This window comes from Gadus macrocephalus, chromosome 17 (assembly GCF_031168955.1).
Source record: "Gadus macrocephalus chromosome 17, ASM3116895v1".
Lineage (NCBI taxonomy): Eukaryota > Metazoa > Chordata > Actinopteri > Gadiformes > Gadidae > Gadus > Gadus macrocephalus.
Genome location: NC_082398.1, coordinates 3,381,144 through 3,393,678, shown reverse-complemented (window position 1 = coordinate 3,393,678; position 12,535 = coordinate 3,381,144). Strand labels below are relative to the sequence as shown.

At 46.2% G+C, this 12,535-nt stretch overlaps 1 protein-coding gene across 1 annotated transcript; it reads left to right on the top strand.

Moving 5' to 3' along the window:
- The first annotated feature begins 488 nt into the window (after positions 1 to 488).
- LOC132475544 (carboxypeptidase Z-like) lies at positions 489 to 10,332 on the top strand. Its single transcript, XM_060076728.1, is given in 12 exon segments — positions 489 to 672; positions 1,139 to 1,168; positions 2,074 to 2,475; positions 4,264 to 4,491; positions 5,235 to 5,461; positions 6,309 to 6,470; positions 7,096 to 7,213; positions 7,216 to 7,253; positions 7,742 to 7,874; positions 8,141 to 8,280; positions 8,620 to 8,719; positions 9,361 to 10,332. Coding segments are annotated over 12 exon segments (2,169 nt in total). The 5' UTR covers positions 489 to 509; the 3' UTR covers positions 9,789 to 10,332.
- The last annotated feature ends 2,203 nt before the right edge of the window (positions 10,333 to 12,535 follow it).

The following is a 12,535-nucleotide window of genomic DNA, read 5'->3' as shown; positions in this document are numbered from 1 at the left end:
CTGTTTCTTTGTCTTATATATAAGACTACAATCAAACACAAAGACAGGGGAATTGGAAAATGAATAGCATCATTGACCAAGTATGTCTGCCAGTCTCTCTTGGTCTGTCTATCTATCTCGTTCTCTTAACTCCTAAGTTATTTCTTTCCATTTAATTTAGCACTCATGACAGCACCCTAACCATTAAAGGTTGAATAAGGCCATTTTCCTGGTTAACTGACATTAATGGTTAACTGTAGCCCCATTTGGTCCAAACACCCATATGCTTGATTTGAATGAAAGGCTGCAGGCTATGAATTTCGATTCCTAATTCAAACGAATTAAAAAAAAACATGTTTCAACCTGTTGGCATCTTTCTTGTGGTGGAGCAACTATTTCACTGGTGCAACTCGATAGATGACCGTAATGTGTGTAATAAACTGGCTCTCGGGAGATGTGCTTTTGCCGTTCCGGGAAAGTGTCTGTCTGTCTCTCTCCCTCTCTTTCTCTCTCTCTCGGCTGTTTTACAGATGCGAGGCAGGCAGTTGTGTTGGGGCGCGCGTGGAAGGTGCCACATCAAAATGGATCCGGAGACGCGGAGCAGACGGCAGATCGTGTTGATTCTGCTCGGAGCGCTCACACTCGCCTCCTGCTACCCACAACACCGATGTGAATACGAAGATTATCTTTTAGGTAAAAATTATAAATTGTTTTAACAGTTTCACAAATGCACAAGTAGCGTGTCGTTTGCTCTGCATATGCAGAAACTGTTCAGCACGATTTTAAACTTTTCCTCTGCGTAGAGACGCCATGGACTGTTACGGTCAACTAGAAAATATCTGGAAATTGTAAGATTGATTTAAGATACGAAATACGAAACCTTATTAAAACTTATTTTAAAACTTGTCAACTTTTGAACTTTAGAAGTAGGTGTGACAAATCCTAGTAAGATCAATGAAATTAGATGTTACATTTCAATAAAAGAAAATGCATCCAAACCCTTGGTTAATTTTGGAGGTTGATGATAGACAGGAATTTGCTAGAATGTTTGCGCAACATCAGGTTGATATGATAAGGCACGATGGATGCGACTGGAAGCCCAACTCCGCCCTCTAGCGGCCGGTCCCAGTAATTCACTACCGTCTTGATTTTTCTGCAGGCAGATGCAGGTCTCCGCTTGGTCGAAGACGTGAGTATTTTAAGTTCAACCTTTGGAGGACTAAAATCTAAAACAAGTTGCTGATAGATCCGTTTGCCTTTACCAATTGTTCAGATATATTGAACAGATAACTGTGGCAAGTTGTCCATTCAGTAAAGATCATATTATAATTCTAACTAATTGGCCTGTAGTATTTTGTCTTTAAATCATCTAGCCTAAGAAGACAAACGTTTTGATGTCTAAATACACTGCACAACAGTTTTTTTGCTCTTAGCTTGATTAATAGAATACTCTTAATTGAGAGTCTAAAGGATCCCATATGTGTAGCTGTGGAATGTCTTTAACGTGACCTCAGTTCCAGGCCATGCTCTTCCTCACCATTAGAAAGAGATCACAAGTCACAGACATAATGGAATCCAGTCCAGCACCGCAGGACACCATGGGGATATTTTTAGATGATTAATGGCTTTTGATTAAATATTCAAATCCTAATTTTCAGCGATAATCTAACTATTTGGTGCTTGATTGAAGATGTTACAACGAGCCGAAAGATTTAGGGGACGTTGTAAATGAATATTTTAGGATCCCCGGCCTATCTCTGTGCATCCTGCGGTAACGGAAGCAGATGGCTTCCATTTGCACATAAGTCCCATATGCTGCTGAACACTCACACCTTATTATCTACTACCCATACGATCACTGTGTCTAAACCATGAAACATTTCCGAATATATATCTATCTTTTTTAATGAACCTTTTTTAACCTTTCGTTTTAGAAATGATTATAAGATTTTAAAATTTTAAGTTTGAATAAAATTGAAAAAAACGAAATTTGGGGATTTTTTCGGTGGAAACGTTTCATGGATTAGCCACAGCGATCGGGTATTGCGGCGATCAACCGAAATTCCATAATAAAAAAAAAAAAATCCCCGGCAGCCAAATGCACGGAGATCCGGCTGTCCTACTGCGAGGACATGCCCTACACCGAGACGCTGTTCCCCAACGCCCTGGGCCACACCTCCCGCGAGGAGGTGGAGCTTGGCGCAGAGTACCTCCTGATGAGCGTGGTGGAGACGTTGCTTAGCAGCGGCGGCGGCGTTGGTGGCGGCGGCGGCCAATGCAGCCCGGTCGTGCGCATGCTAGGCTGCGCGGTGATGACGCCGCGCTGCGAGCACGACCGGCCGATGCAGCCGTGCCGCCATGTTTGCGAGACGGTGCGTCGGAGGTGCACCGCGGCCTTCGACGCCATCGCCATGGCGTGGCCCTACTTCCTGGACTGCGACCGGTTCTTCGTCAGCGAGGAGGAGGGCTGCTACGACCCGCTGGAGGGCCTACGAGGTGAGGAGGAAGAGGAGGGCGGGACAAAATGGACGCCCGCCGCGTGACAATGGCGGATAGATTGGAGCCATTGGCAATTAAAACGTACTTATCTGGGTTATATGTTGAAGCAAATGTTTGATTTGATCATTCTGTCAGGTAGGAATACCGTTTGTATTTTTTATTTCGGACCTTGCATGGTACCTTTAAACCTTTTTCAAACTCGCGTCAATGGCCGTAGTTACCATGACAACAAGGGCCACCATCATAGTGTTAATAATAAGGTCCCATAAGCTGCTTACAAAACACTTAAATATTACTCTCATATGCTCTGGATTCTATTGGGGTTTAAAAACGTCTTCAGTTTAAAATCGAATTGTAAACTGAATAAACACACGCACACACAAGCCAATGTATAATTGAGTACAGCTATACAGTGCATGGCGGATTAGTAGCACCGTCTGGCTAGCAAACTTGTGTGTGTGGCACATCTCAGAGGAAACATGAGTCGAAGGCTCTCTCTCTCTCCCTCTCTCTATCTCTCCCGCTCTCCTTAACTCTCTCTCTCTCTCTCCCGCTCTCCTTAACTCTCTCTCTCTCTCTCTCTCTCTCTCTCTCTCTCTCTCTCTCTCTCTCTCTCTCTCTCGCTTTCTCTCTCTCTCTCTCTCGCTCCCTCTTTCTCTCCTCGTTCTCTTCCTCGTTCTCTCTCTCTCCCTCTCCGTCTTTCTCGCTCTATCTTTCTCCCTCTTTTTCTCTCTCCCTTTCTCTCTACCTCTCTTCTTCTCTCTCCCTCTCTCTTTCTCTCTCTCCCTCCTTCTCTCTCCCTCTCTTTCCCTCTCCCTCTCCCTCTCTGTCTCTCCCTCCCCCTCTCCAAAATAAACTCACTTTATTTGTTTTGAAACGTGAATATTTCCCCTCTGCCTTCCAGGCCTGGTCTGTTCGGTTGACCTAGATAGTGGACATGCTCGGACCATCCCTCCAATGCGCGTGCACTTCAGGGCGGTGTATAAATCATTTAAAGCAGAACGTTTAGCTCTCAGGAACCAGGCCCTCGCAGGGCATTCTGCTGGCTCACACTGAGAACACGTCCACCCCAGCTTGCCACTTTCTTGAGGATGGAAAAGGACTCTTAATCTGCCGTGAGTCAGCGTTGAAGTCATTTGAACATCGCGTCGCGTGATTACAATCTGGCCTGAACCAAATATGGGAAAGGAAGGTATTTCTCGTCAAATTTTGTCGCACCAGTGCCACATGAAAGAAATTCAATTCTGTGTTATTTGGTTCAGACGTCTGGAAACAATGTCCAGTCCAGTCCCTTTCATAGTTAATTTCTGGTCTTTATTAAAGGACCATGCAGCCAGAGATGTTTCCCTTCTTTTCCACTCATAGAGGTCACAATAACACCAAGAAACAGAGAAGTTACAGAAGACTAGATGTTTGTAAAGGACTTTAAAGTAGACATGTTGCGTTGGGGCTTGCCTGTATGGGGCTTTAAAAAGAAAAAAGCACAGTGCACGTCCAAACACTGACGGTTAAAGGTGGCAGTTATGAGATTTCAGGGAAAGCAGTAAAATGTAAACAGATATAGCCGCCTTTCTTTCCTTCACTATATAACAGTAATGAAGGGACCTACATGATACCTCGTTGACTTTTTATTCTCTGCTAAACATTTGCCTCAAGCTAAAGCAATGTCCTCAGAAACCGGTAAAGTATAGTACACCATGTTAGTTGTTCATTCTATTTTGTCTTCAAAGTGAGCTGCCTCCAGATGACCTTTGACCCCCGCCGTCTCGGTGTGACCCCATGCAGTGGAGCAGGACGGAGACGACTACTACGGCGGCCTGCCCCCCGTAGAGGACCCCTCCTTCGGCTCCATCCGCTTCGGCCACCACTCGGAGGCCCAGCTGGCCAGCGTGCTGTCCCAGACGGCCGAGCGCTGCTCCGACGTCGCCCGCACCTACTCCATCGGCCGGAGCTACGAGGGCCGCGACCTGCTGGCCATCGAGTTCTCCGGCAACCCCGGCCGGCACGAGCTGCGTGAGTACTACAGTAGCGCTGGGTTCTGGGTTCTCCTTTTGGGTGACGTTCTGTCGTTCTCTCACGGCGGCTCTCTCTCTCTCTCTCTCTCTCTCTCTCTCTCTCTCTCTCTCTCTCTGTCTCTGTCTCTGTCTCTCTCTCTCTCTCTCTCTCTCTCTCTCTGTCTCTGTCTCTGTCTCTGTCTCTGTCTCTCTCTCTCTCTCTCTCTCTCTCTCTCTCTCTCTCTCTCTGTCTCTCTCTCTCTTCTCTCTCTCTCTCTCTCTCTCTCTCTCTCTCTCTCTCTCTCTCCCACTCTCTCTCTCTCTCTCTCTCACTCTCTCTCTCTCTCTCTCTCTCTCTCTCTCTCTCTCTCTCTGTCTCTGTCTCTCTCTCTCTCTCTCTCTCTCTCTCTCTCTCTCTCTCTCTCTCTCTCTCTCCCCACTCTCTCTGTCTCTGTCTCTGTCTCTCTCTCTCTCTCTCCCACTCTCTCTCTCTCTCTCTCTCTCTCTCACTCTCTCTCCCACTCTCTCTCCAAGTCCATCCACAAATTAAAAGTACAGCATCCACAAATGATACATTTCAGACATAAATTGACCAAACATCCCCCTTTTACATTCAATTATTCATGTACATGTTTTTCTTCAATTTCTTTTCCCTTTTGTTTCTCCTGGAAAATCTGAACACAATGAACCCAGACCAGAATCCCACTTGCGATGATGCTCTCGGGCCGACCGATGTCTTCTCCTCCTCTTCCCCCTCTCCAGTGGAGCCGGAGGTGAGGCTGGTGGGCAACGTGCACGGCGACGAGGCCCTGGGCCGCCAGCTGCTCCTCTACCTGGCCCAGGACCTGTGCAACGAGTACAGGCAGGGCAGCCCGCGGGTCCAGGCGCTCGTCAACACCACGCGCATCCACCTGCTGCCCTCCATGAACCCCGACGGCTACGAGGCGGCGGCGGCCGGGGGCCAGGACGCCGCGGAGGACGAGGAGGAGGTGGGCCGCCCCCGGGGGAGGCGCTGGTGCTGGGGGGCTACTTATGGGGACAGGTGTTGTGTACAGGTGTTGTAGACAGATGTTGGGTACAGGTGTTGTTTACAGGTGTTGTAGACAGGTGTTGCGTACAGTTGTTGTTTACAGGTGTTGTAGACAGGTGTTGCGTACAGTTGTTGTTTACAGGTGTTTATGTACAGGTGTTGTGTACAGGTGTTTATGTACAGGTGTTGTGTACAGGTGTTTATGTACAGGTGTTTATGTACAGGTGTTGTTTACAGGTGTTTATGTACAGGTGTTTATGTACAGGTGTTGTTTACAGGTGTTTATGTACAGGTGTTTATGTACGGGTGTTGGGTACAGGTGTTGTGTACAGGTGTTTATGTACAGGTGTTGTTTACAGGTGTTTATGTACAGGTGTTTATGTACGGGTGTTGGGTACAGGTGTTGTGTACAGGTGTTTATGTACAGGTGTTGGGTACAGGTGTTGTTTACAGGTGTTTATGTACAGGTGTTTATGTAGTACAGGGTGCTGGGTACAGGTGTTGTGTACAAGTGTTTATGTACAGGTGTTATACGACAGGTCATTTACAGCTGTTGTGTATGAGTGTTGCATCCACATGTTAAATATGAAGGTGTTTAATTCAGGTTTTTCTTTCATATGGCTAAAGTAAAGACTGACTGGATCTGCACAGCCTACTGATATTTGCCACATTTTTCCACCACACATCACAGAGAATATCAAATGCAAGACTTCCTCTGCTGTTTAATTCTCTTGGTGTTCCCGACAGCTCCAGCTGATATTCCGATGACGGTCATTGCCTGACCTCTGACCCCACTCTGGACTCAGGGCAGGAAGTACAGGGCCAGGAACGTCGGCAGGACCAACGCTCAGGGCATCGATCTGAACCGGAACTTTCCGGATCTGGCCTCCATCGTCTACCGCCGCCGCAGACTACGGACCTATCGGACCGACCACATTGCCATCCCAGACTTTTACTGGTTTGGTAAGGTACAGTATAGAGCATCATCCATATATCCATATTCATAACCTCTACCAAAACCAGACTGTTACTGGTTTGGTAAGGTACAGCATAGAGCATCATCCATATTTCCATGTACATAACCTATACTAAACCAGACTGTTACTGGTACAGTATAGAGCATCATCCATATATCCATACACATAACCTATACCAAACCAGACTGTTACTGGTTTGGTAAGGTACAGCATAGAGCATCATCCATATATCCATATTCATAACCTCATTACCGATCCCACTTATCTGATCGTTGTGTGATACACTGGCGTTATACACTGACACTCTTACCATTGCCACAGCGACTTTATATGTCCTTATATTTACCCATTCTGTGTAATGCGTGTCTACAGATCCCGCCCCGAGCCACATGATTGGTCTAAACAAATTTTAAGCGGGGAAAAAAAGTGAAATGCCTCATTCCCTCAGACCTGAGCTTGCTTGCCACCTTTAGATATGAATCTAAAGGCTGATTTGTTAGACTAGGTATTACTTTTTTACATCCTCATCACTCATTATTTCCCTAATAGCTGATTTCAACCGTCCGTGGTTTGGATGTGTACTCCAACGCGTCATCCCCTGTTGCCATGACTCCAGGTCGCCCCGGAGACGTACGCGGTCATGAAGTGGGCACGGTCCGTCCCCTTCATGCTGGGGGCTAATCTCCACGGCGGGGACCTGGTGGTGGCCTACCCTTACGACCTCTCCAAACACCCCAGCAGCACAAGCTGTTCTCCCCCACGCCGGACGAGAAGGTGAGGGGTGAAAGGCCAAAGGTCATTGGTTAATGCTCACACAGGAAACTCTCCTCTTCACGTCGCTTCATGGGAAATATTAGAGTGTAAATATGTGATTTAAATTGTGAGTGCATACGTTTGAAATTGTGATTGTGAGTGATTATTGGTTTAGATTTGGATTGATTACCTTTTAGAATGTCTAGCTACACCCCTGAAGTTGTTAATAATATAACACATCTAGGCTTATATCATCTTTGTTTGGGGTCAATGCGGGCACAGATTCTTTGTTGATGCATGTGTATCTGTTTAAAAACCTATAACACTAGAATTATAGTTCAATGACGATAGAATAAACCTGTTAGAAGTGATAACAAGGTCATTTTGCAGTTATTGGAATTTATGTTTGGAGACGGTTCTTAGATCCTGGCTGTGGGCCTATTTTTATAAATTTCGACTCGAGCGCAGGTGTATAATCAGCATGACCAGCCGCTGGTTCCCTTTTCCAGGTGTTCAAGATTATCGCGAGAACGTATGCAGATTCTCATCCCACCATGGGCCGCGATCAGGCATGGTGCGGGTCGTCTCGCGCCAGTAAGAACGGAATCATCAATGGAGCGCAGGTGTCCAGTTTTGCGGGAAGTAAGAGAAAACAACCACGTTACATACAACTAGGATATGCGATAGAGGATGCATGTCCACGTGCTGCCACTAGAGGGCTCCCTTGGATCGTTTAAAATGTAAATGTTTCTCATCGGAGCCAAGTTTGAACTGAACTGCATGAAGTCTTGCGTAAACTTGATAACATGTTAACATGGAGGGGTATCGAAAGTTCGAGTAACAGTTGAACCAGGAAATATTGAAGAATAACTTTGGATTAGAAAACAGATTGCTCTTGGTTTTGTCAGGTATGCAAGACTTCAGCTATCTCCACACAAACTGTTATGAGGTGGCGGTGAATCTGGGCTGTGATAAATTCCCTGCTGAAGAGGATATGGAAAACGCCTGGCACGAAAACCAGGAGGCGTTCATTTCCTTTTTGGAAGGGGTAGGAATAAGATTTTAATGTGGTTTTCTACTTTTTCTTTTGTCATTGAAATTACAGGGTTAGTCCATCGAAACAATACTGTTCGCTACCGTTTGTTTTTTTATACATATGAGGTCGTTTTGCAAACATGTCTTCAAATCCATCGGCTCACACTGCTACTGCTGCCTTACCCATCCCAGAAAAACAACACAAACAATACAACACAACGAAACACACAAATTGGTCTTGCATTTTAATAATGCACATCAGACGCTCCACAGAAACAACGCGTTCAGCCACTTCCCACCAGGTGGGCCCTGTTGGAGCCAGCCCTGTAAACGATATGCGTGTGTCCCCCAGGCCCATCGGGGCGTCAAGGGCCTGGTGAAGGACGAGGGGGGCAACGGCATCAAAGGGGCCCGGGTATCGGTCCGGGGCGTGAGACATGATGTCACCACAGGTAACGCTCTGCTCACTAGCCCTGACGCTGATGAATGGCCGCATGCTGTAGTTCTCCATCCCGTTTCTGTTTGAAGGGGAGGGGAGGTCCTGGAGTTTAGAGATCACCTCCCTAGACTCATGCATAGCTTCCCCCCTTACCCCCCACATCCCCCTTGCGCAATTATTGTATGTTGTACGTCCTGGTACTTAATGTGCGCACTTATTGTATGTATGTTGTACGTCCTGGCACTTAATGTACGCACTTATTGTATGTCCTACATCCTTGCACTTAAAAGTAGTACGTAGCATTGTGTAGCGTCTTATCCTAGCTATCTTTGTTGTGTACGGGGAACGGGTTAAGCTAGCGATTGTAAGCGCTTGGCACTCGGTTCTATGAACATCCTCACTGTACCGACAGCGATGCATCGTCGTTTCTCTTTCTTCTGAGAAATGTACCTATTGTAAGTCGCTTTGGATAAAAGCGTTCTGCTAAATGTAGACGTAGTTGTTGAGGTCATCTCCCTCCGTCAGGGCGACACGTGATTCAGTCGTTTATTCTTTGTGAGCAGTGGGGCTGTATCGCGGGATTCGGATTAGCTAACCCTTAGCATGCGGACAGTAACCTAGCACCCTCTCCCCCCCTCCCCCCCGGACCCCCAGCCGAGCAGGGGGACTACTGGCGCCTACTGGCCCCCGGGGTCCACATCCTGACCGCCACCGCCGCGGGCTACACCCGCGCCATCAAGAGGGTCCGTCTCCCGCCGGGCATGCCCCACGCGGGCCGGGTGGACTTCGTCCTGACGAAGACCGCGCTGGAGCCCAACGCCACCGCCCTCAACCGGGTGGAGGAGGAGGAGGTGGTGGTGGTGGTGAGGGCGGAGGAGGAGGGCGGCGGCGGCGGCTACTACAGCGAGCAGGACGACTACGAGCGCTTCGACCCCTATAACCACTTTGAGCGCTACACGGCGGCGGCGCTGGCGGCGCGGCGGCAGGAGCGGCGGGCGGAGAAGCCCTGGTGGTGGAGCTTCTTCGTGGGGTCGGGGGGTGGGGGGGCGGCCCCCACCTGGCTCCTGAGGAAGGAGGATTAAGGCCGAGTTATGGTTCCACGTCGACGCAACCGCAAGGGGGTTTACGGACCCGTTACGCCTCCCTAAAATTGTAACCTTGCTTCGAGGCGACGCAGCAGCAAGGGCAGTGATTGGTCCGCTCACTCAAACCCGACGCAGAACCATAACTGGGTCACGTCTGCGTTGAAGCGTCTGCGTGGTCATTGCGTTGCGTCGATGTGGAACCTTAACTGAGCCTTGAGGCCGACAGACAGGAAGTGACTGAGCGGGGCAAGCTGTTGGTTGTAGTCTCCACCGTGTCTTACCGGGTTGTACCGTGTTGTCTGGACGGGGTGGGGAAAGGGGGAGAGGTTTGGTTGGGTGGTTAGGGGGGGGGTTGGCTTTTGACATACAGTAGTTGCACAATTTAGATATTTCCCTCGAGTTAGGCCACAGGCAATAGTAAGCTGTTTCCAATCATGAGTCATGAATCAAACAAACCGCTTTAGGTGTTAAAGACTTTATATCTACTATATTTGTACACTCACATTTCTGCAAACCGTTAATAAAAAAATATGGAACTACTTATTGTTGTAGGATGGATCCAACTGTTTTTGTTCTTATGGACAATGAGAAAAACTGTCGATAAAAAACTGTATTTTAATGTAATTTAATTTATAAGTAGATTTTTTTTCATATTTTATTTTATATATATTTGTATATATGTACAATTTAATTATTTTTGTTTAAGTTCCTAAGGGGATGTTAGCAAGCATATTTAACCATGCGTCAATAAGGCGCAGATGCACCAGCCGGCTGTGTTGCTGCGTGCTCAAGTCAACAGTTTAATACCCGCTTCGATCTTTGCAAAGCAAAACATTGCAACTTAAACACAGACTAGGGATGTGTTAGAATCAGATTATTTGAATATGAAGATGAAAATTACTTTATAGCCGAAGCGTAACGTCTTGAACCGAATAGAAGTATAAACTGAGCCTGTCTGTGAACCTCCGCTGGTAGGGGACTGCTATTGGCCACTGGGTCTGGCCAATAGGAACGCGATGCAGGTACGTGAGACACTTCCGGTATGTTAACAACGGTATCTTATGAAACTAACAATGGAAAAAACATACAAACCCCGACTAGGTGCTCTATTATAGGCCTGTAATATCAATATATTAAAAAGAGTTGGCAAATTCGATCTTTAAAACGTGTTTTCAGCCTCCAGCCGCCGCCTTAAATACATGTTGACGCAGGGCCGCGGACACAACATTTTCTAGATTACATTTTGCATCGTAGGGAAGTTGATTGCAAGCAAAATGCTAAATAGGTGATATCGCTTTAATCATGCCTTTAATCGTTGTTTTTTTGTCTAATTCGTTGTGTAATATCGTGGAGTTTCACAACAGCCACTGTGGGGCAGTGTCATTTCATGTCTGCGCTGACGTGCTCGGGATCCCCTCCTGGCCCACGTGGTCTCCACAGACACGCCGCCGTTCATTCTGTCAGAATGACTTGATGAGTCAGGTTTTGACGGGTCGAACAAACCTTCACTGTGTCGGTAAAGGATGGACTACTACTTGATGGACTACTACATGCACTATGATGCATGTGTACATGGCTATGCATACACTTTTGATAAATATAAGGAAACTTGAAAACTATGGCATCGGAGATGAGTTTATTATTGAGGAATAAGAATAACTGGTTTATGAAAAATATGTATGTGTGTATGATTACATATATATATATATATATATATATATATATATATATATATATATATACTACACACGTGCATTTATCCCAAACACACATAACAGACACACACACACACACACACACACACACACACACACACACACACACACACACACACACATATGGGGTGAGGGTTGCTTTGCTTTCATAGCAAATCAAAAGTTTGCCTAAACAAACTGATGTCAGAAACACTACAGCCCCATTAAGTTCGATGGGCTGGTGGGTTTTCTCTCTCTCTCTCTATCCCAGGTGACTTGTGTGACTGAGGCGTCACATGCTTTTCCTTGTGTAGGATTGACCCTGTTTACCTTGTGAGGACCCTTACTTTAAACCGCCCACGTGAGTTGGGGTCACCCCAGTTTACTTTACGGCTGAGAACATAGCGGGGACCTGTTCAGCATTAGTTAGTTCTAGGCCGGTTGTGGGCACATAGGCCACAGTAATAGCACATGTAATAGGGGATTAAGTAGCCCCGGCAATTAAGTATCTTCATGCGCATGTGTACTTTCCTCTAAAAGACCAATTCAAATTATCAATTTAACCACTCTGATCCCATTCACTGTTTGGATGTTTGTGTATATTCACTCAAAGCTTCACAGTTTTAACTTCTAAGGAAATGTTAATACTGTAGATTTGTTTTAAAGTCAATGCATTCCAGGTCGAATGTCATCAGTAAGGCATGTGGAATTTTATCATGCAAGCAAACCAACAACAGGATAGGATGTTACTCGGGAATGATTGTTAATCACCCATCCTACTGCAACCATAATGTGATTAGTTGGTTTTGTAATGATAGACATGTGACACAGAAACTTAACAATTGTGGCGACTGCAGTATATGGGATATATCCGACGGTTACTCAATGGAAAAAAGTCTAGACTATTTTTCAAACTTCCTTTTCCTCTTTTTATATTTTTGCAAAAGTTAAAAAAAAAAAACGTCCGGTAGCGATCCATGCCTTTTACAGTGTTTTCCAATGATTGATTTTTCCAATCAAAATCAATCTTTTTTTATTTAATAGTATTTA